Raw genomic sequence first — 25483 nt, 5'->3', positions numbered from 1 at the left:
CCATTAACTTGTTTATGTTTTGGTTTTAATCTATTAATTTTTAAATTTTGATTTTGATACACTAACTTTTAATTTTCAGATATTTTGGTCCAACTGCATACATGTCAGCTAGACATTGGCACACGTCACCTGAAAAATGTTAACGTGTGTCAGTGTTTAGCTTACAGTGTGCAGTTGGACCAAAATCATTGAAAATTAAAAGTTGGTGTACCAAATCTGTTGAAGTATGCTTCTATCAGATTGAATGAGAATAGAGAAGAGATCGGATCGAATAGTATAGATCAGATGAGCTCGGTGATCAGATGAGTTCATGGTGCAGATCGAATACTGGGATCAGATCGATGTGATGGTCAGATGAGTTTTCGGATGAGTTCATGCAGATAGATTGCTCGAGTATTGTGACTTGGTTAGAAGTCAGATTAAGTTTTCGTAAAGCTGGAAGCTTGCATGCAGAACAATGCAGATCGAAGTACAAGACCAGATCAGACTGATGAATGAAGGCTTATCAAGTTGGACCATGTTGACTTTATAATTGGGCCGCAAGTTACTGTTGACCTAAAGCCCAAGATGAAAGTCGGTGTAATTCTCTATATAAGCAGATGGAAGCTGGCCGCAACGAACATAACAGAAAATCAAATTCTTCAGAATATATTGAGAGAGAAGAAGGAGAGATTTCGGAGGAGAAAACTTGGGCGGAGATTATGACGGGAAGATTCAAGTATCAATAGCTTGAATCGTGTCTTTATCTAGCATTAAGAGTTTTCTGGTCCATCTCTGTAATAAGCTCTGTTGATTGAGCTTGGTTGTTTCTGTTGGTGATTAATAAAGTGATTGTATTGCTCTCCCGTGGACGTAGGCAAATTCCTTGCCGAACCACGTAAATATTTGCGTCGTTTATTTTGCTTTTGCGTGAGTTGGTGTGTGATCTGAGTTGTGTGTTCTTATCCGGGATTATTGTTCTTGTGCGTGTTGCTTGTTAACTTTCTCGGAATACCAAATTTTCGGATTGATTCCTAACAAAATCAAATTTTGAAAAATTAATAGATCAAAACCAATACATAGACAAATTAATGGACCCAAAAAATTATTTTCTCTTATTTATATAAAAATAGTTGGCTTTATCCCAAAGAAAATGAACAAGCCTATGGGAGACAATTAGAGCAAAAGAACTTTAGGCGGCTGCCGGCTGGTTGGTTGAAAAATAGTTGACCAATTCATGGGCTCACGATATATAACCATATGTGTAAATTGATAGTTTCGTATAGAAATAATTTAGATCAAACATTTATCAAAATATTTTACACTGGAGATAAAAATAACTCTCCCAAAAGATTCGAGTTTATGTAAAATATTTGAAAATATAAATTTTAGATCAAACAGTTATCAAAATATTATACATTGGAGATAAAATAACTCTCCCAAAAAATTCAAGTTTATGTAAAATATTTGAAAATATAAATTCTTTTCATGGAAACTAAATCTCTCAAGTTACATTAGTTAAAACTACGTGAATCATTCGTCGATCAAACTTGATCTATTACATCTCCGGGCTTCGGCAAATAAAGTTTATATTTAGTTTTTGTAACAAACTCGAAAACCAAATTATGGTTCCAAAGTTTGTAAAGAAAAATTGATAATCATATTTTTTAGCATTCGCAAAAACTATTTATATATGTATGATTATGACATACCTATATGATTATGACAATCCAACCACCCCTATTTTCCAAGGGATTACAACAAAAGTAAATTAGGCACAAATGAGACAATTATATTATGACAAAAACTTCTATGAGACGGTCTTATGGATCATTTTTGTAAGACGGGTTTCTTATTTGGGTAACCCATGAAAAAATATTATTTTTTATGCCAAAAGTATTAATTTTTATTACAAATATGGGTAGGATTGACCTGTCTCATTTGTGAGACCGTCTCACATGAGACCTACTCTTATATTATATAGATCAAAAGGAAAAGATAAGTGCAGCTAACACTAGGGAACCTAGGCTTTACTTGTAGACAATCAAAAAGAAAGATTGTAGTTACGACATTATGAGGCTACTCTGGATGTTTTAATCGAAAAGTTGGGTGAAATTCACTCAATAAACCTTGTGCTAGGGATTTGCATGACAACATTTTGTCTCCATTCCCAACCAACCAAAGTTGCATGTACATGAAAGTATTACCTTTTTCATTTTGATGGGGTCCCGTTGCCATATGATAGAATAATAAATGCTTTTCACAATTTCATGGTGCCATCGCAATATAATTTCACAGGAACCATTCGTCGAAACCTCCCCACCATCGTGCATAAAAGCAAACTTTTACAAAATAAAATTATAAGATATTTTGTGTGGTGCATGATGTTGGACACCTCATGTTTATCGTAATATATTCACGTGAACATCTTGTAATGCTCATGAAATACCCACAACAGGTGTTCAATATAGGTGTAAACAAATAATTAAGTTTGAAGACAATATTATAATACAAGGAAAAATATTTTGAAAATTGAAGACAATTTAATACGAGAATGTTCGGATATATCCATCATGAGCAAAGTAATACAATACTTACATAATTTAGGTGTAAACAAAGAATATTTAAGTTTGAAAATTCCTCTCAAACTTTTTAAACGAAGAAAATAGTGAATACTAAGTACAGTACTGTTGCTTTGAGTCAGGATATGGCCAACATCAAATGATTGGACTACTGAAATCTAGAAGTGTCTCACTCACCATGTGACGCACAATCATGGCCTCGACCCTCCATTACATTCGCCATTTTACGAAAATAAAAACTAAAAATTATCTTTAAAAATTGTTATTTGGAGAGCAATATTCTTTTATATATAAATTTATAAAAATGAAACGCGAAATATTATTTGAGACATCTATCTCTTGTACGGATAAATCTACATTGGAAACACCAAGACCGTTAAATGAGCTACTATACAAGCACAAGGACGGGCAAATGTGCTCATCCAACGGACCAAGTGCAACCAAATACATGATAGAAAACCTTTGATGTAGGTACGTAGCAGCCATCTTAAGGACCTACACTGGCCTGTTTACATGTGCATGACACTGTTGAACTATACTAAGAATAAGCATTATGAATTTGCTGGCAGCAGTTCGGTATTATTTGGAAGATCTTTTAGGAATTACTTACTCAATTTTTTCTACACAAAATTTTAAAATTTTATGAAACACTACCTTAATTAGTTGACCATCTATGCTTGCAACCACATCAAGATTGGACAAAGCAAGCATTAACAAAGGCTCCCCTTGCTTCCTATAAAACACACAAGCTTCATCTCAGATATTCAGAAGGTTTAATTTACTTCTATTTTCTCCCTCTGTTCCACCATGATTGGTCTTCTTTATCATGGTCATAAGGTCATAGTTTTATACTCCCTTATCTTTATCTTGATCCTGGACAAAGTTTCCGGGGATTGCAAGTGCGGCAATGGAACTAAGCAAGGCAACAACAGTGAAGCTCTCAAGTACAAATTGTCGGCCATCGCGGCAGTTCTTGCAGCAGGTGGGATTGGAGTAAGCCTCCCACTTCTGGGCAAAAGATACGCAGCTCTGAACCCCGAAAACGACGTATTCTTCATGATCAAGGCCTTTGCCGCTGGCGTAATCTTAGCAACCGGATTCATTCACATCCTTCCTGATGCATTCCGCAGCTTGACATCCCCTTGCCTGGATGAAAATCCATGGGGGAAATTCCCTTTTACCGGATTCGTGGCGATGATGGCTTCTATCGGAACATTGATGATAGATACGGTTGCGACCACCTTTTACAAGAAAGTGCATTTTAGCAAAGCCAAGCAAGTGAGTGTGGATGAAGAAGCTGCAGAGGATGATCATACGGGCCACGTACACTTACATACACATGGCCACGCTCATGATGGACCCGCCGCTCCCTCCCATGAAACGAGTCTATCAGATCTTGTCCGACAGCGTATAATATCTCAAGTATTTTCATTACATCCTTGTTTAATCTTGAGTTTCCTGGTTCATGACATGTAGAAGGTGTTTCGGAGAGTGACAAGGTTTTTTTTTTTTTCTTCTTCTTCTTTTTCTGGATCTTGGTTGGGTGATCATGTAGGTACTCGAGTTGGGAATTTTGGTGCATTCGGTGATAATCGGGATTTCATTGGGGGCATCAGTGAGCCCTGGTACAATAAAGCCGCTAATGGCTGCTCTGTCTTTCCACCAGTTCTTTGAAGGCATGGGACTTGGTGGATGCATCTCTCAGGTATTGCTTCCTGCTAAATATAGCACATATCTTTGGAATCAAGAACATGAAAATGTTGTCATGATGTTTCATCATTTCATATGCTTCCAATATGTTTCCACCCCTTTATTCCAATGAAAACACAAAAAGTTTATTCCAGTACTCTTCACCCCCTTTTCGTTTATTCTTTTCAAAACCATATATCCCAACATTTCACCAAGTTAGCTTTTGGTCATGATGATCAGGCCAAATTCAAGTCTTTGACAACGATGGTGATGACCCTCTTTTTCTCCCTAACTACTCCAATGGGGATCGGGATTGGGATTGGGATTTCTCGAGTTTACAATGACAATAGCACCAAGGCTCTCATTATTGAAGGGAGTTTTAATTCAGCGTCATCCGGGATCTTGATTTACATGGCGCTTGTAGATCTGTTAGCAGCAGATTTTCTGAACCCAAAGATGCAAAACAATGCTAGGCTTCAGTTGGGGGCACATTTGTCACTTCTCCTAGGTGCTGGATGTATGTCCTTTCTGGCTAAATGGGCATGATTTCCTTCTAGTTCTACTGCGTTTGAATTGTAATGTTAATGTTAATGTAATCTTTCCGTAAGAATGGTACTTAAAGTTGAACATTACATGTTTCTCTGACTGGCAAATAGCACGTCGAAGCTCTGTGGTCTGAGAAAAACTCAGCTACGACACTTGGTAGCATCAGGTTGACATTCTATGCTTGACTACACGAGAAATATGCACCATGCTGGTGAATCACAAATCACAAAGCAGCATTGGTAGTAAAAGGTCTGGTTTCATCCCATAAAAATAAAAAAATATGGTCAGTGATTACCTTATGAGCAACCGGAATCTAATTCTTTCATTATGCATTATTACTTTTCCGTTTGTAGGAAAGTTTAGATATTTGGAAAAATGTAAAAAAATTGGAAAATGATTGTTAAAATCGAATCAGAAATTTTGTTACACTTCGAGGTTCTTTTTAAATGAATCAAAAAAAAAATTAATTAAAAAAAGGTATTTTTAAATCTTTTTGGAGAAAAAAGGCTTGTCTTTCAGAATGAAAAATATATAATTAGTAAATGTATTTCTAGTAGAATAAATTGAATGGAGATATTTACCTTATTTTTTAAAAAAGCACTACAATTATTTACTGAAAATTTATAATTATATATTAAAGTTTTACTGTTAATATAAATTAAATATATAATAAATAAATTTAGATATATATAAAACAAATGCAAGTAACACAAGTAAAATTTGAAAAAAAAAGCTAATAAAATATGTGGTAGTTCCATAATTATATGATCATACTAACCCAATCAATGTATATGTGTGTTATTGTAAAAATGGTCTAAATAATATAATTGAAATTTAACATAAGGGTTAGTTTTAAAATCTAAATCAACATCTAAATTTTGCCTTTTTAAAAAATATTCTCTTTAAAAAACTTAAATATTATTATTTTACGATTGATTTTTAATCTCCGTGACCAAATCTAGTCCACCCTTTAATCTCTATATATAGTCGATTATTGTCTTCTTTTGGGCTTGCCCAAATCCACCCACAGTAGCCTTTATTATTTAATTAATTTAACGATCGACTCTTCTGGCTTATTGTTATTTTTTTTAAAAAAACCCAAATATTAATATAATACTATGTATTGGTTCTAGACTTTTATGAAGTTGATAGATTTCTGCAGACTTTTATAGAATTACACAAACTTTTAATGACTTTCACAAAATTTTGTAGATTGATTTTTTATGACTTTTATTGACATTTGTAATTTTTTTGTAGAATCATGTGGGATTTGTAATTCATTATTTTGATTTTTATTTATTTCTTAGAATTATTAATCGAGTGTCAATAACTTATGCTTATATTTCTTTAAAATATTTTTATCTATCATATAAATAATTTTTACTTGTCAATTTGGTTTACAAAAATAAATAAGTAGTATTAAATTTATTGCAATTAAAAAATTAATATAACTCCATAAAAATTTGAATATATTTAATTTTATATAGTATCCTTATTTATATAATATCTTTCTTTATATATACACAATCTGGTTAATAAATTTTTAAAGTTACGTCAATATATTAATTAAATATATATCAATCATATTATTATTATTATTATTATTATTATTATTATTATTATTATTATTATTATTATTATTATTATTATTATTATTATTATGTGTACATACATATGTATATTAAAGTGAATAAAATGTAAATTTTGAGTTATAATAAAAATTAAGTTACAGATTAAAAAATATATAGAAAATAATTGAAACATCAAATTTTATATAATAAATAATAAATTAATTATAAAAAATAATTATTGTTATTTATAATTTATGATCAATAAAATATTATATGCTTTTGTCGTGTAGTGTAATAAGTTTTTATTTAAAATTTATGTTGTTATCTTTTAGGCACTGCAGTTCCTCCTTAGCCTTTTTTATAAGATCTTCGTTCTCACGAAGGCGACAATTTTGTAAGATTTTGTAAGTAAAATTCAAAAAATTATGAATGATAAAAAAATTAATTTATTTTAATTAAAAAAGGTATTTTAAAATTTTTTTGGAGAAAAATGTTTGCCTTTCAGAATGAAAAATATATGATTAGTAAATGAATTTCTTGTAGAATAAATTGAATAGAGATATTTACCTTATTTTTTACAAAGCACTATAATTATATACTAAAAAATTATAATCATATATTAAAGTTTTACTGTTAATATAAATTAAATATAGAATAAATAAATTTAGATATAAAGCAAATGCAAGCAAGTAAAAAAAAACCTAATAAAATATGTCACGCACCGAAATCGGAGTTGGTCGACATCGGCGTTTTCAAATAACATTTAAAAACAACAAGCCTTATAGTACAAACTTTAACCAAAAACCAGTATATTATTTCATGACAAAATTTTTTCTTACATCCCATAAATAAAATCATAAACCAAATACATTAGCGGAACCTAAAACTTATCATCATAGGGACAAATAACTCAAATGATAGCAGTACTTCTAAATTTCTCCTTTTTCATCAGCCCAATATTATATATGCTCTTCATCTTCAAGATCTTAATTCATTTTTATATAAGAAAGGAAGTAAGAGGTGGTATTTTGATAAACACTCAGAAAATGGGGGTCGATCGTATATAACAAACACCAAAGATATATTTACATATATACGTATACAGAATCACGATTTCCAAAAGATATAAACATGTTGAATCTAATACGAACAAAAAAACAAACATAACACTAAAAAACATCTCGTTTTTAGTGATGACAATAGGGCGATGCGGGGCGGGGACGGGTTTGACATCCCCATCATCGTCCCCGAAATTAAAACTATAGTGCCTAAAATCCAACTTACTAAGTCGCATGCATCAAATTAAAATAATTATAATGATTATTATTTTTAAGTTTAATTGATTTAAATTTTTTATTGAGATTATGTGTTAATAAAATATTAATTCTTTATTTAAATAATTTTATTGTACTAACTATTTAATTGATGCTTTTAATTGTTTAAGTTTATTAATTTAAATGACTTTTATTGTTCAACTTAATTTTTTTAATGATTTTAAAGTTTTAAGTTTGCTTATTTAAATGATTTTAATTGTCCAACTTATTTATTAATCAAAATAACTTAAGTTTAGCGGTTAGTTATTTAAATTATTTTAAATGTCTAGCTTATTTATTTAAATATTTTTAATTGTCCAATTGGATTTAAAGGTTTTATTCCGCTTGTGTGTTTATTTAATTGACTTTTAAACGTTCATCTAGTTTGTTTAAATTATTTTAATCGATCCATCTATTATTTAAATATTTTACTTATAATTGTGACATCAAAATATTTAAGTATTGATTTTAATTTCCAAATTAAAGTTTAAATTTTTTCAAATGTTTATTTGTTTAATTATTAAGTTAATTAATTTTGAGATGTTTGAGTTCAGTGACTTCCGGCTCCGGCACACGGTGATGGTGGATTTCGGTGTTAAATACTTAAATTTTATTTCGAGAGTTAATATTTATGGAAATTGAGGAAAATAAATGAAATTTTGATTTTTGGAATTTTCGGGTGCCTAAAATTGTTTTTATTACATTCTTGAGCTTATTTTAAAATTTTTCAAAAATTAGCATTTTCAAACCCGAACTAGTAAAATTCAATTTTAATATTTTAATTTTGGGATTTTCAAACTTAGAAATTTTTAAAGTGCAAGTTAAATAGGGCAAAAGAGTTGTAATGAGAAAGTAACACTTTTATAAATGTGAGGAACACTTTTAAATCTCACACACACAAAAACTTATACATACATACACCTATACATACACACACATATACACCTAAAACTTAAATCACAACACAAAAATAAACCCAATCTCTAACCCTAGCCCCCCCCCCCCCCCAACCCGTCGCCCCCTTCTCCTTCATCTTTTCCCTATAGCGGCTTCACTCTATCTCTCATTTCCGATGGTTGCCGCCTCCACACCACCTCCGGAGCTCGCCATTTGGAGTTTCTTACAGCTGTTAGTCTAAGGTTCTAGCTAGTTTCATCCCCATTTCTTGTCCATTTCAAAAACTAGGCAAGTTTGGCCAATCTTTGAACCACCAAGCATAGTTATTATGTTTCTTTTCCTAACCTTGTTATTATTTTGGGTTTTCCATTTTTAAATATGTGTAGGGCTCGATTTTTAGCAAAAACCAGAAAGGTGTCTTGAGGAATTTCAAAATGTTCATTTAAGATGTTGCTAGAATGAGTTATTTGGGTTTAAACTTGATTAATATATGCTTGAATTTTGAAATTTTGAAGAAAATTCAGTATGGTTCATGTGCTTTTTGATTTCATGCATATGTTTTGGTGTGGAATGGAGTTATGTATTACTTATTGTTCAATTCATGAAGTCGTATATTGAAAGTTAAAATTTCAGCTTGTTATTTGATGCGTTTTGGACTTGATTTATGAATTTTTGGTTGAATGGTGTTGGGGCTGCCTAGGTTTGATGAATGGGGTTTAAATGATGCATTGGGTGAGGTTTGGATTGGTTTGAAGCGTTGGAGGTGAAGGGTAATAAGCTGAAGTTGGTGGCAATGCGTATGGTGTAATACGCTTAAAATGGAACTTGGGCTAGGTCTGGGTGCAAGGGCTTGGATTGAGGTTGTATTGGGGTATGAAGGGTGGTGATGACATTGGTATATAGGCCGGATAGGTTTAGGTCTAAGACAAGAGAGTCATAGAGTTGAAGTTGGAAGTGTAGGTTCGATTTGTTAAGTAGTTTATGTCGCATTATTGCTGGTGTTTGGTACAGGGTGTGAACTCGGGAAGTCTGGTCGGGGTGTGGCTTGGTCCTATATCAAGTTTAAGATGTCGTGGTCGTGTCGGTTCAAATTGAGCTTAATTCGGTTAAGTTTTGGGTAAGTTAAGGGTGAGTCAATACAAGGTGGTTGTGCAGATTTTTGCTAAGTGTATTTGTTGTCCGAAAATGTGTTTTGTTTGGGTTGTTTGGTTTGGAATAAGAGGTTGTGGTCTGGTCATTTGATTGTTTTAGAATGTATAAGATACGTCGGTTTGAACGAAAGTTCATTCGGTTAAGGATGAAATAGTTTATGGGTCGTACGGGCCGAACGCCCGAATTGTCTCTTATTGGATTAAGTCTAAGGCATTCACTGGGAATTTTATGCTTAAGGGCAGTCACTCATACACCATTTATCCATGATTAAAAATTTTATGACATCATTCGGGTTCGTGTCTTGGAGTTTGTTGTTTTCATCCTTCGTGTGAGTAAAATATCAAATTAGTCATATTCAAATCCTGGAGTTCAAATTATGAAAAGATGGAAAGTCAAATTTAAATGTAAAATAATTGAATGAGGAAAGTTGATTGTGACTTAGATATATAATGTTGGGTTGGGGGATGTCTTGACTCACTTGCCAAATTAGACGTGTAGTGCGTGGTCGGAAGACATCTCGATTTCCTTACCAAGTCAAACGTATGGTGTATGGTTGGGAGAAATCTCGGCTTTCCTACCAAATCAAACGTGTAGTGTGTGGTCGGAAGAAATCTTGGCTTTCCTACCAATTCAGAAGGCAATGTGGAGTCGAGAAGAACTCGGTTTCCTTGCCGGAATAGTATTGTAGTCATTGATTGATCAAAATATAATAGTCACAATCGAGGATCTAAATTCACAAGTTAATTGTGTTGAAATGTTCATGATTGTTATGTTTTAATTGCATATTGTAAACGTCTAACTTCGGGCATGAGTTGTATATCAATCGTGTGAGTTCGTCATATACTTATTATTTTTAGTATGATGCATGTATTTTGAACCCTCGTTATATCCTTGATATATTCTTATTGAGTCTTTAAGTTCACTACTATGCATGGTGCATGTGAGTTTGATGCAGAGGCTGAGGGGCAGGATCATCAGAGTTGATGGCGCCCGACGATGTACCCCATGACCGTTGCCACTTTTACTTTTCCGCACTAAGTAGACTGTAATAATGAACTTGTAGTATTTACTATTTTCAGTAGTTGGCAGGATGTGTTTCCCTGCATTTATATATTTTGGTATGTAAACTTTTAAACATTTTAGTATGTGTTTGGTGTTGTTATTGTTTGCTAAACCGCTGTTATCTCGTATTACCTTTCCTGTCGGAAGTTTTTTTTTGATTACTGAGTTGATACAGGTGGATTTATGTAGAAACAAACGGATCATGGCAAATTTTTTTTAAAATTCGTATTTTCTTTATTAATGTATCTAAGTAGAGGTTTGAGTCATTTAAAAAACCTACCCTCATCCCCGGTCCCCGAACCCGAATCCACGAGGATTGAACCCCCATCCTTGTCCCCATCCCCACAATGGAGATGGAAATGGGGCGGGGATGGGGGTGAATCCCTGAACCCGTGGGGATTAAATCCCCGAATCCATCTCCGTCCTCGTCCTCGTCCCCGCCCGCCCTGCTTGAAATATTAAATTTATTTTTAAAAATAGAAAGAAAAAAATAAATTATAACAAAATACTAATATTACATTAAAATTAAAAACTCAATGCATGCAGCGAAAATATTACTGTTGTAGATATTACAATCTTATAACATACATAATAACACAAACACTAATATTATCGAAGAAAATGAGATTTGGGTATTAGGTTTTCAGTATACACGTGAAATGCAAGTCTATATTTTAAATGCAATTAAAATTATTTTTATTAATATTAATTTATTATTATTATTGAGTCTATCTGGGTGGGTTTAAGGATGGGGATAAAATCCCCTTGAATATTAAATCCCCGTCCCCATCCCCATGTCAGCCCCAGTCCGTTGCGGGGATTTTTAAAAATCTCCGAACCCAAACTGGATAACACCCTCTCCAAACCCGCTCTGTTTCAAGTTTTCTCCGCAAGTACCCAAACTCGCGGGAAAAATTGTCATCCCTACTCGTTTTTCATCGTTTACTTATCAGTCCTCTATATGTTACTCTTTTAAGGGGCGAGGCTAAAAGAACAGTTATTATATCCCACCGCATCAGGGTCAAATCAAATAAAAAATTTGGAATTTCTTTAGCCACTTCTAACTCGAATCATCATAGTGCATTTCAAATAATTCAAACATGCTTTCAAATATTTCATCAATTATCAAAGGAACGAGTGGGTTCAAAGAAGCATGAAAACGAGTATAAAACATGTCGATCGAGTTTTTGAAAACAGACATAAACTACACCGTTTTAAAACATATATGTATACATAAGTCCACTTACCGAATTATGCTACAAAAATGTGAGAATTTCACTGCTAAAATTCTAGCTGTTTGAATTGCTTTACATACTTTTTCACAACGTACAAGATAAAATAAAATGTAGGAATAGAAATATAGAGAGAAAGGTAGGTGATGGCCGATGGAGGTTCTTGATTCTTTCCTTTTCTTTATTTTTTTTAATGAATATTATGGATTTAAATGAGAATGTGACTACATTGAGAGTGTAGTATATTTTTATACTAAAATTTCTAAGCAACTCAAAGTGTCACATTAATTGTAAGGAATTGAATTTGGTTTACTGCGTAGTAAATTTGAGAAGAGAAACGTGTGTTTTTGGGAGAGACTAGGAATGTGGTTGGTCATAGTAATTTATCATTAGTTGCAATTAGGCTTTAAAGGTTGATTTAAAAACTGATAAATATTTTTTTTAACACATGGGAAATCAATTATCTATATTGATAATTTAGACACAAAGATAGATTTTATATATATTTTTCCAAGAGATCATACAGTTTCTCTTGTAATTTTCAATGTGGTACATATTATAAATTTAAAGTTTCCATTTTTTTAGTTATATTGAAAATTAGGTCATGGGTATCACAAAATATGTGGTAGTTTCATAATTATATGATCATACTAACCCAATCAATGTATATGTGTGTTATTGTAAAAATGTTATAAAGAATATAATTGAAATATAACATAAAGATTAGTTTTAAAATCTAAATCAACAGCTAAATTTAGCCTTTTTAAAAAATATCTCTTTAAAAAACCCAAATATTATTTTGGGCTTGCCTAAATCTACCTACGCTAGCTTTTATTATTTAATTAATTTAACGATTGATTTTTTGGGCTTATTTTGTTTTTTTAAAAAAAACCTAAATATATTTTTAATTTCTCTGACCAAATCGGCAAATCCATCCATTATAGCCATTAGCGACGATTGCCTTCTACTATAGCCGTTAACGATTGTCTTCTTCCGACGAGCCAAAATTGGATCTGCCGCCATGAGTGTATTGATGCATCAATCTTCATTGCTGATGGTCGTTTCTAACAACGATGATTTGTTCTGTTCGCTTCTTCGCCACTTTCCCCCAAGAACTTTGGTTAGACTGCGATCCATTTGCAAAAAGTGGAACAATCTCATCATAGCCAACCCGTTGCGCCGCAACCATTCACTGGTGAATTGCAGTGATTCTTTCTTACTTAGATCCAACCAAGTACGTCCAAAATAATTTCTTTTATAGCCATTATTTCTTACTTAGATCCAACCAAGTCCAAAATAAGTTCTTTTATTTCAATCCAGTGAAAAAAAAAATTTTGTTCGTTCTCTTTCACTTCGTTCTACCAACCAGGAATACTGTCTTCTTGTGGGGGATTGATGGTAGTTCAATTCAAGAAATGGTCACATGACCAGAAAAAATTCTGCCTTTATAATCCATGCACTGGGGATTAGAGGAATATTTTTCTTGGTGATGATCGAGTCATATCAGGTGTATACGTTGCGTTAAAACCCGAAATACAATACAAATTAGTTTGTGTCAGCCATCAAGTGCATTCTAATCATGAATTTGACATCGACTATGATTCTGAAACTGATCTTTGTCTCAATCTGGAAAATCATTCATCGATGCACAGTGTCGCCGCTTCTTCGATGAATTTTACTCTAATAACACTTGGTAAAGGCGCCATCCACTAAACTCCTTCTGTTTTATTCTTGTTTCCAAACTATTAGGATCACCTCCACCCATCATACAAGACAGATTTGGAAATTTCGGGTATTCAAAGGATTATATGATGGAGTCCTAAGGACATGTCCATCATGTTTCATTGGTTTGGAGAATGTTTGATATTAGCTTAGAGATACACAGATTGTCTTATGTAATTCTAGGGTTGGATGTGGTAGATTTTAACGATTTGCAAGAGGTTGTCAGCAAATATGGATGAATTCGCCACCCATAGTTGGTTGATTTACTATGTGTTGATGGGGATGGAGAGGACAACACTACACTGTATTTTCTGGTTGAAAAGAAGCTGTTTTTTGTTTTATTAGTATCCAGATGTAGCCTTTGGCGATTTTTCGATTGAATATTTTTGAAAAAATGGACATCGGAGATATCAAATTTAATTTTTCAAAGAGAGTTTAATTCCATTTTGAGCAAATGTTGTGATGTTACAACTGTTAGTTAACGGCGAGTCAATACAAGGTGGTTGTGCAGATTTTTTCTAAGTGTAGTTGCTATTCGAAAATGTGTTTTGTTCGAGTTGTTCGGTTTGGAATGAGAGGTTGTGGTCTGGTCATTTGATTGATTTAGAATGTATAGGAGACGTCGGTTCGAACGAAAGTTTATTCGGTTAAGTCTAAGGCCTTCACTGGAATTTTATGCTTAAGGTCAGTCAGTCATACACCATTTATCCATGATTCAAAATTTTATGTCACATTCGGGGTCGTGTTTTAAAGCTTGTTGTTCACATCCTTCTTGTGTGTAAATTTCAAATTAGTCATATTCAAGTCCTGGAGTTCAAATTATGAAAAGATGGAAAGTTAAATTTAAATGTAAAATAATTGAATGGAAAAAGTTGATTGTGACTTAGATATATAATGTTGGGTTGGGGGATATCTTGGCTCCCTTGCCAAATTAGACGTGTAGTGCATGGTCGGGAAACATCTCGGTTTCCTTACCAAATCAGACGTATAGTGTGTGGTCGAGAGAAATCTCGGCTTTTCTACCAAATCAGACGTGTAGTGTGTGGTCGAAAGAAATCTCGGCTTCCCTACCAATTAAGAAGGGCAGTGTGGAGTCGAGAAGAACTCGGTTTCCTTGCCGGCATAGTACTGTCGTCATTGATCAATCAAAACATAATATTCACACTCGAGGATCTAAATTAACAAGTTAATTGTGGTGAAATGTTCATGATTATTATGTTTAATTGCATATTGTAAAGGTCTCACTTCGGACATGAGTTGTGTATCAGACATGTGAGTTCAGCATATACTTATTATTATTTTTAGTATGATGCATGTATTTTGAACCCTCATTATATCCTTGATATATTCTTATTGAGTCTTTAAGTTCACTACTATGCTAGGTGCATGTGAGTTTGATGAAGAAGATGAGGGGCAGGATCATCAGAGTTGATGGCACCCGGGGGTGTACCCCATGACCGTTGTCACTTTCACTTTTTCGCACTAAGTAGACTGTAATAATGAACTTGTAGTATTTACTATTTGCAGTAGTTGGCAGGACGTGTTTCCCTGCAATTATATATTTTGGTATGTAAACTTTTAAACATTTTACTCTGTGTTTGGGGATGGTATTGTTCGCTAAAACCCCGTTATCTCGTATTACCTTTCCTGTCGGGAGTTTTTATTCGATTGCTGAGTTAAGACAGGTGGATATATGTAGAAACAAACAGATCATGGCAAGAAAATGGGGCGGGGATGGGGGTGAATCCCCGAACGCGTGGGGATTAAATCCCCGAATCCATCCCCATCCCCGTCCTTGTCCCCGTCCGCCCTGCTTGAAATATTAAATTTATTCTTCAAAATAGAAAGAAAAAAAATAAATTATAACAAAATACTAATATTACATTAAAATTGAAAACTCAATGCATGCAGCGAAAATATTACTGTTGCAAATATTAAAATCCAATAACATACATAATAATACAAACACTAATATTATCGAAAAAAATGAGATTTGAGTATTAGGTTTTGAGTATACATGTGAAATGCAATTCTATATTTTAAATGTAATTAAAATTATTTTTATTAATATTAATTTATTAATTTATTATTATTATTGAGTCTATTGGGGCGGGTTTAAGGATGGGGATAGCATCCCCATGAGGATTAAATACTCGTCCCCATCCCCATGCCCGCCCCAGTCCACTGTGGGGATTTTTAAAAATCTCCGAACTCAAACCCGATAACACCATCTCCAAACCCGCTCTGTTTCGAGTTTTCCCCACGAGCACCCGAACCCATGGAAAAAATTGTCATCCCTTCTCATTTTCCATGGTTTACCGATCAGTCATCTATATGTTACTTCTCTAAGGGGCGAGACTAAAGGAACAGTTATTATATCCCACCGCATCAGGGTTAAATGAAAAAAAAATTGGAATTTCTTTAGCCACTTCTGGCTAAATGGGCATGATTTCCTTCTAGTTCTACTGCGTTTGAATTGTAATGTTAATGTTAATGTAATCTTTCCGTAAGAATGGTACTTAAAGTTGAACATTACATGTTTCTCTGACTGGCAAATAGCACGTCGAAGCTCTGTGGTCTGAGAAAAACTCAGCTACGACACTTGGTAGCATCAGGTTGACATTCTATGCTTGACTACACGAGAAATATGCACCATGCTGGTGAATCACAAATCACAAAGCAGCATTGGTAGTAAAAGGTCTGGTTTCATCCCATAAAAATAAAAAAATATGGTCAGTGATTACCTTATGAGCAACCGGAATCTAATTCTTTCATTATGCATTATTACTTTTCCGTTTGTAGGAAAGTTTAGATATTTGGAAAAATGTAAAAAAATTGGAAAATGATTGTTAAAATCGAATCAGAAATTTTGTTACACTTCGAGGTTCTTTTTAAATGAATCAAAAAAAAAATTAATTAAAAAAAGGTATTTTTAAATCTTTTTGGAGAAAAAAGGCTTGTCTTTCAGAATGAAAAATATATAATTAGTAAATGTATTTCTAGTAGAATAAATTGAATGGAGATATTTACCTTATTTTTTAAAAAAGCACTACAATTATTTACTGAAAATTTATAATTATATATTAAAGTTTTACTGTTAATATAAATTAAATATATAATAAATAAATTTAGATATATATAAAACAAATGCAAGTAACACAAGTAAAATTTGAAAAAAAAAGCTAATAAAATATGTGGTAGTTCCATAATTATATGATCATACTAACCCAATCAATGTATATGTGTGTTATTGTAAAAATGGTCTAAATAATATAATTGAAATTTAACATAAGGGTTAGTTTTAAAATCTAAATCAACATCTAAATTTTGCCTTTTTAAAAAATATTCTCTTTAAAAAACCTAAATATTATTATTTTACGATTGATTTTTAATCTCCGTGACCAAATCTAGTCCACCCTTTAATCTCTATATATAGTCGATTATTGTCTTCTTTTGGGCTTGCCCAAATCCACCCACAGTAGCCTTTATTATTTAATTAATTTAACGATCGACTCTTATGGATTATTATTATTTTTTTAAAAAAAACCCAAATATTAATATAATACTATGTATTGGTTTTAGACTTTTATGAAGTTGATAGATTTCTGCAGACTTTAATAGAATTACACAAACTTTTAATGACTTTCACAAAATTTTGTAGATTGATTTTTTATGACTTTTATTGACATTTGTAATTTTTTTGTAGAATCATGTGGGATTTGTAATTCATTATTTTGATTTTTATTTATTTCTTAGAATTATTAATCGAGTGTCAATAACTTATGCTTATATTTCTTTAAAATATTTTTATCTATCATATAAATAATTTTTACTTGTCAATTTGGTTTACAAAAATAAATAAGTAGTATTAAATTTATTGCAATTAAAAAATTAATATAACTCCATAAAAATTTGAATATATTTAATTTTATATAGTATCCTTATTTATATAATATCTTTCTTTATATATACACAATCTGGTTAATAAATTTTTAAAGTTACGTCAATATATTAATTAAATATATATCAATCATAATATTATTATTATTATTATTATTATTAGTATTATTATTATTATTATTATTATTATTATGTGTACATACATATGTATATTAAAGTGAATAAAATGTAAATTTTGAGTTATAATAAAAATTAAGTTACAGATTAAAAAATATATAGAAAATAATTGAAACATCAAATTTTATATAATAAATAATAAAGTAATTATAAAAAATAATTATTGTTATTTATAATTTATGATCAATAAAATATTATATGCTTTTGTCGTGTAGTGTAATAAGTTTTTATTTAAAATTTATGTTGTTATCTTTTAGGCACTGCAGTTCCTCCTTAGCCTTTTTTATGAGATCTTCGTTCTCACGAAGGCGACAATTTTGTAAGATTTTGTAAGTAAAATTCAAAAAATTATGAATGATAAAAAAATTAATTTATTTTAATTAAAAAAGGTATTTTAAAATTTTTTTGGAGAAAAATGCTTGCCTTTCAGAATGAAAAATATATGATTAGTAAATGAATTTCTTGTAGAATAAATTGAATAGAGATATTTACCTTATTTTTTACAAAGCACTATAATTATATACTAAAAAATTATAATCATATATTAAAGTTTTACTGTTAATATAAATTAAATATAGAATAAATAAATTTAGATATAAGGCAAATGCAAGCAAGTAAAAAAAAACCTAATAAAATATGTCACGCACCGAAATCGGAGTTGGTCAACATCGGCGTTTTCAAATAACATTTAAAAACAACAAGCCTTATAGTACAAACTTTAACCAAAAACCAGTATATTATTTCATGACAAAATTTTTTCTTACATCCCATAAATAAAATCATAAACCAAATACATTAGCGGAACCTAAAACTTATCATCATAGGGACAAATAACTCAAATGATAGCAGTACTTCTAAATTTTTCCTTTTTCATCAGCCCAATATTATATATGCTCTTCATCTTCAAGATCTTAATTCATTTTTATATAAGAAAGGAAGTAAGAGGTGGTATTTTGATAAACACTCAGAAAATGGGGGCCGATCGTATATAACAAACACCAAAGATATATTTACTATATACGTATACAGAATCACGATTTCCAAAAGATATAAACATGTTGAATCTAATACGAACAAAAAAACAAACATAACACTAAAAAACATCTCGTTTTTAGTGATGACAATAGGGCGATGCGGGGCGGGGACGGGTTTGACATCCCCATCATCGTCCCCGAAATTAAAACTATAGTGCCTAAAATCCAACTTACTAAGTCGCATGCATCAAATTAAAATAATTATAATGATTATTATTTTTAAGTTTAATTGATTTAAATTTTTTATTGAGATTATGTGTTAATAAAATATTAATTCTTTATTTAAATAATTTTATTGTACTAACTATTTAATTGATGCTTTTAATTGTTTAAGTTTATTAATTTAAATGACTTTTATTGTTCAACTTAATTTTTTTAATGATTTTAAAGTTTTAAGTTTTCTTATTTAAATGATTTTAATTGTCCAACTTATTTATTAATCAAAATAACTTAAGTTTAGCGGTTAGTTATTTAAATTATTTTAAATGTCTAGCTTATTTATTTAAATATTTTTAATTGTCCAATTGGGTTTAAAGGTTTTATTCCGCTTGTGTGTTTATTTAATTAACTTTTAAACGTTCATCTAGTTTGTTTAAATTATTTTAATCGCTCCATCTATTATTTAAATATTTTACTTATAATTGTGACATCAAAATATTTAAGTATTGATTTTAATTTCCAAATTAAAGTTTAAATTTTTTCAAATGTTTATTTGTTTAATTATTAAGTAAATTAATTTTGAGATGTTTGAGTTCAGTGACTTCCGGCTCCGGCACACGGTGATGGTGGATTTCGGCGTTAAATACTTAAATTTTATTTCGAGAGTTAATATTTATGGAAATTGAGGAAAATAAATGAAATTTTGATTTTTGGAATTTTCGGGTGCCTAAAATTGTTTTTATTACATTCTTGAGCTTATTTTAAAATTTTTCAAAAATTAGCATTTTCAAACCCGGACTAGTAAAATTCAATTTTAATATTTTAATTTTGGGATTTTCAAACTTAGAAATTTTTAAAGTGCAAGTTAAATAGGGCAAAAGAGTTGTAATGAGAAAGTAACACTTTTATAAATGTGAGGAACACTTTTAAATCTCACACACACAAAAACTTATACATACATACACCTATACATACACACACATATACACCTAAAACTTAAATCACAACACAAAAATAAACCCAATCTCTAACCCTAGCCCCCCCCCCCCAACCCGTCGCCCCCTTCTCCTTCATCTTTTCCCTATAGCGGCTTCACTCTATCTCTCATTTCCGATGGTTGCCGCCTCCACACCACCTCCGGAGCTCGCCATTTGGAGTTTCTTACAGCTGTTAGTCTAAGGTTCTAGCTAGTTTCATCCCCATTTCTTGTCCATTTCAAAAACTAGGCAAGTTTGGCCAATCTTTGAACCACCAAGCATAGTTATTATGTTTCTTGTCCTAACCTTGTTATTATTTTGGGTTTTCCATTTTTAAATATGTGTAGGGCTCGATTTTTAGCAAAAACCAGAAAGGTGTCTTGAGGAATTTCAAAATGTTCATTTAAGATGTTGCTAGAATGAGTTATTTGGGTTTAAACTTGATTAATATATGCTTGAATTTTGAAATTTTGAAGAAAATTCAGTATGGTTCATGTGCTTTTTGATTTCATGCATATGTTTTGGTGTGGAATGGAGTTATGTATTACTTATTGTTCAATTCATGAAGTCGTATATTGAAAGTTAAAATTTCAGCTTGTTATTTGATGCGTTTTGGACTTGATTTATGAATTTTTGGTTGAATGGTGTTGGGGCTGCCTAGGTTTGATGAATGGGGTTTAAATGATGCATTGGGTGAGGTTTGGATTGGTTTGAAGCGTTGGAGGTGAAGGGTAATAAGCTGAAGTTGGTGGCAATGCGTATGGTGTAATACGCTTAAAATGGAACTTGGGCTAGGTCTGGGTGCAAGGGCTTGGATTGAGGTTGTATTGGGGTATGAAGGGTGGTGATGACATTGGTATATAGGCCGGATAGGTTTAGGTCTAAGACAAGAGAGTCATAGAGTTGAAGTTGGAAGTGTAGGTTCGACTTGTTAAGTAGTTTATGTCGCATTATTGCTGGTGTTTGGTACAGGGTGTGAACTCGGGAAGTCTGGTCGGGGTGTGGCTTGGTCCTATATCAAGTTTAAGATGTCGTGGTCGTGTCGGTTCAAATTGAGCTTAATTCGGTTAAGTTTTGGGTAAGTTAAGGGTGAGTCAATACAAGGTGGTTGTGCAGATTTTTGCTAAGTGTATTTGTTGTCCGAAAATGTGTTTTGTTTGGGTTGTTTGGTTTGGAATAAGAGGTTGTGGTCTGGTCATTTGATTGTTTTAGAATGTATAAGATACGTCGGTTTGAACGAAAGTTCATTCGGTTAAGGATGAAATAGTTTATGGGTCGTACGGGCCGAACGCCCGAATTGTCTCTTATTGGATTAAGTCTAAGGCATTCACTGGGAATTTTATGCTTAAGGGCAGTCACTCATACACCATTTATCCATGATTAAAAATTTTATGACATCATTCGGGTTCGTGTCTTGGAGTTTGTTGTTTTCATCCTTCGTGTGAGTAAAATATCAAATTAGTCATATTCAAATCCTGGAGTTCAAATTATGAAAAGATGGAAAGTCAAATTTAAATGTAAAATAATTGAATGAGGAAAGTTGATTGTGACTTAGATATATAATGTTGGGTTGGGGGATGTCTTGACTCACTTGCCAAATTAGACGTGTAGTGCGTGGTCGGAAGACATCTCGATTTCCTTACCAAGTCAAACGTATGGTGTATGGTTGGGAGAAATCTCGGCTTTCCTACCAAATCAAACGTGTAGTGTGTGGTCGGAAGAAATCTTGGCTTTCCTACCAATTCAGAAGGCAATGTGGAGTCGAGAAGAACTCGGTTTCCTTGCCGGAATAGTATTGTAGTCATTGATTGATCAAAACATAATAGTCACAATCGAGGATCTAAATTCACAAGTTAATTGTGTTGAAATGTTCATGATTGTTATGTTTTAATTGCATATTGTAAACGTCTAACTTCGGGCATGAGTTGTGTATCAATCGTGTGAGTTCGTCATATACTTATTATTTTTAGTATGATGCATGTATTTTGAACCCTCGTTATATCCTTGATATATTCTTATTGAGTCTTTAAGTTCACTACTATGCATGGTGCATGTGAGTTTGATGCAGAGGCTGAGGGGCAGGATCATCAGAGTTGATGGCGCCCGGCGATGTACCCCATGACCGTTGCCACTTTTACTTTTCCGCACTAAGTAGACTGTAATAATGAACTTGTAGTATTTACTATTTTCAGTAGTTGGCAGGATGTGTTTCCCTGCATTTATATATTTTGGTATGTAAACTTTTAAACATTTTAGTATGTGTTTGGTGTTGTTATTGTTTGCTAAACCGCTGTTATCTCGTATTACCTTTCCTGTCGGAAGTTTTTTTTTTATTACTGAGTTGAGACAGGTGGATTTATGTAGAAACAAACGGATCATGGCAAATTTTTTTTAAAATTCGTATTTTCTTTATTAATGTATCTAAGTAGAGGTTTGAGTCGTTTAAAAAACCTACCCTCATCCCCGGTCCCCGAACCCGAATCCACGAGGATTGAACCCCCATCCTCGTCCCCATCCCCACAATGGAGATGGAAATGGGGCGGGGATGGGGGTGAATCCCTGAACCCGTGGGGATTAAATCCCCAAATCCATCTCCGTCCTCGTCCTCGTCCCCGCCCGCCCTGCTTGAAATATTAAATTTATTTTTAAAAATAGAAAGAAAAAAATAAATTATAACAAAATACTAATATTACATTAAAATTAAAAACTCAATGCATGCAGCGAAAATATTACTGTTGTAGATATTACAATCTAATAACATACATAATAACACAAACACTAATATTACCGAAGAAAATGAGATTTGGGTATTAGGTTTTCAGTATACACGTGAAATGCAAGTCTATATTTTAAATACAATTAAAATTATTTTTATTAATATTAATTTATTATTATTATTGAGTCTATCGGGGTGGGTTTAAGGATGGGGATAACATCCCCTTGAAGATTAAATCCCCGTCCCCATCCCCATGTCAGCCCCAGTCCGTTGCGGGGATTTTTAAAAATCTCCGAACCCAAACTGGATAACACCCTCTCCAAACCCGCTCTGTTTCGAGTTTTCTCCGCGAGTACCCAAACTCGCGGGAAAAATTGTCATCCTTACTCGTTTTTCATCGTTTACTTATCAGTCCTCTATATGTTACTCTTTTAAGGGGCGAGGCTAAAAGAACAGTTATTATATCCCACCGCATCAGGGTCAAATCAAATAAAAAATTTGGAATTTCTTTAGCCACTTCTAACTCGAATCATCATAGTGCATTTCAAATAATTCAAACATGCTTTCAAATATTTCATCAATTATCAAAGGAACGAGTGGGTTCAAAGAAGCATGAAAACGAGTATAAAACATGTCGATCGAGTTTTTGAAAATAGACATAAACTACACCGTTTTAAAACATATATGTATACATAAGTCCACTTACCGAATTATGCTACAAAAATGTGAGAAATTCACTGCTAAAATTCTAGCTGTTTGAATTGCTTTACATACTTTTTCACAACGTACAAGATAAAATAAAATGTAGGAATAGAAATATAGAGAGAAAGGTAGGTGATGGCCGATGGAGGTTCTTGATTCTTTCCTTTTCTTTATTTTTTTTAATGAATATTATGGATTTAAATGAGAATGTGACTACATTGAGAGTGTAGTATATTTTTATACTAAAATTTCTAAGCAACTCAAAGTGTCACATTAAGTGTAAGGAATTGAATTTGGTTTACTGCGTAGTAAATTTGAGAAGAGAAACGTGTGTTTTTGGGAGAGACTAGGAATGTGGTTGGTCATAGTAATTTATCATTAGTTGCAATTAGACTTTAAAGGTTGATTTAAAAATTGATAAATATTTTTTTTAACACATGGGAAATCAATTATCTATATTGATAATTTAGACACAAAGATAGATTTTATATATATTTTTCCAAGAGATCATACAGTTTCTCTTGTAATTTTCAATGTGGTACATATTATAAATTTAAAGTTTCCATTTTTTTAGTTATATTGAAAATTAGGTCATGGGTATCACAAAATATGTGGTAGTTCCATAATTATATGATCATACTAACCCAATCAATGTATATGTGTGTTATTGTAAAAATGTTATAAAGAATATAATTGAAATATAACATAAAGATTAGTTTTAAAATCTAAATCAACAGCTAAATTTAGCCTTTTTAAAAAATATCTCTTTAAAAAACCCAAATATTATTTTGGGCTTGCCTAAATCTACCCACGCTAGCTTTTATTAGTTAATTAATTTAACGATTGATTTTTTGGGCTTATTTTGTTTTTTTTAAAAAAAACCTAAATTTATTTTTAATTTCTCTGACCAAATCGGAAAATCCATCCATTATAGCCATTAGCGACGATTGCCTTCTACTATAGCCGTTAACGATTGTCTTCTTCCGACGAGCCAAAATTGGATCCGCCGCCATGAGTGTATTGATGCATCAATCTTCATTGCTGATGGTCGTTTCTAACAACGATGATTTGTTCTGTTCGCTTCTTCGCCACTTTCCCCCAAGAACTTTGGTTAGACTGCGATCCATTTGCAAAAAGTGGAACAATCTCATCATAGCCAACCCGTTGCGCCGCAACCATTCACTGGTGAATTGCAGTGATTCTTTCTTACTTAGATCCAACCAAGTACGTCCAAAATAATTTCTTTTATAGCCATTATTTCTTACTTAGATCCAACCAAGTCCAAAATAGGTTCTTTTATTTCAATCCAGTGAAAAAAAAAATTTTGTTCGTTCTCTTTCACTTCGTTCTACCAACCACGAATACTGTCTTCTTGTGGGGGATTGATGGTAGTTCAATTCAAGAAATGGTCACATGACCAGAAAAAATTTTGCCTTTATAATCCATGCACTGGGGATTAGAGGAATATTTTTCTTGGTGATGATCGAGTCATATCAGGTGTATACGTTGCGTTAAAACCCGAAATACAATACAAATTAGTTTGTGTCAGCCATCAAGTGCATTCTAATCATGAATTTGACATCGACTATGATTCTGAAACTGATCTTTGTCTCAATCTGGAAAATCATTCATCGATGCACAGTGTCGCCGCTTCTTCGATGAATTTTACTCTAATAACACTTGGTAAAGGCGCCATCCACTAAACTCCTTCTGTTTTATTCTTGTTTCCAAACTATTAGGATCACCTCCACCCATCATACAAGACAGATTTGGAAATTTTGGGTATTCAAAGGATTATATGATGGAGTCCTAAGGACATGTCCATCATGTTTCATTGGTTTGGAGAATGTTTGATATTAGCTTAGAGATACACAGATTGTCTTATGTAATTCTAGGGTTGGATGTGGTAGATTTTAACGATTTGCAAGAGGTTGTCAGCAAATATGGATGAATTCGCCACCCACAGTTGGTTGATTTACTATGTGTTGATGGGGATGGAGAGGACAACACTACACTGTATTTTCTGGTTGAAAAGAAGCTGTTTTTTGTTTTATTAGTATCCAGATGTAGCCT

At 32.3% G+C, this 25483-nt stretch overlaps 1 protein-coding gene across 2 annotated transcripts; it reads left to right on the top strand.

The window, feature by feature from the left end:
- Positions 1–2878: 2878 nt before the first annotated feature.
- Positions 2879–4796, top strand: LOC140865560 (zinc transporter 1). Of its 2 annotated transcripts, XM_073270239.1 has the most exons (4): positions 2879–3137; positions 3225–3983; positions 4117–4266; positions 4491–4796. In XM_073270239.1, exons 2-4 carry the CDS (start codon positions 3369–3371, stop codon positions 4794–4796), a joined length of 1071 nt encoding a protein of 356 aa, XP_073126340.1. In that variant the 5' UTR covers positions 2879–3137; positions 3225–3368. The 2 variants fall into 2 exon arrangements, with proteins under 2 accessions (XP_073126340.1, XP_073126339.1); XM_073270238.1 differs by having other exon boundaries at positions 2879–3983.
- The last annotated feature ends 20687 nt before the right edge of the window (positions 4797–25483 follow it).

The sequence above is a fragment of the Henckelia pumila genome, chromosome 4 (genome assembly GCF_033568475.1).
Source record: "Henckelia pumila isolate YLH828 chromosome 4, ASM3356847v2, whole genome shotgun sequence".
NCBI classification, from domain to species: Eukaryota; Viridiplantae; Streptophyta; class Magnoliopsida; order Lamiales; family Gesneriaceae; genus Henckelia; species Henckelia pumila.
Note: the sequence above shows the minus strand (reverse complement) of the source record. Positions and strands in the feature narration are given on the sequence as shown.

Coding starts and splice junctions, on each gene's coding strand:
- LOC140865560 (XM_073270239.1), top strand. CDS start 3,369: ATGATTGGTCTTCTTTATCATGGTCATAAGGTCATAGTTTTATACTCC. Junction 3,984..4,116: donor GACAGCGTATAATATCTCAA/GTATTTTCATTA, acceptor GTGATCATGTAG/GTACTCGAGTTGGGAATTTT. Junction 4,267..4,490: donor TTGGTGGATGCATCTCTCAG/GTATTGCTTCCT, acceptor CATGATGATCAG/GCCAAATTCAAGTCTTTGAC.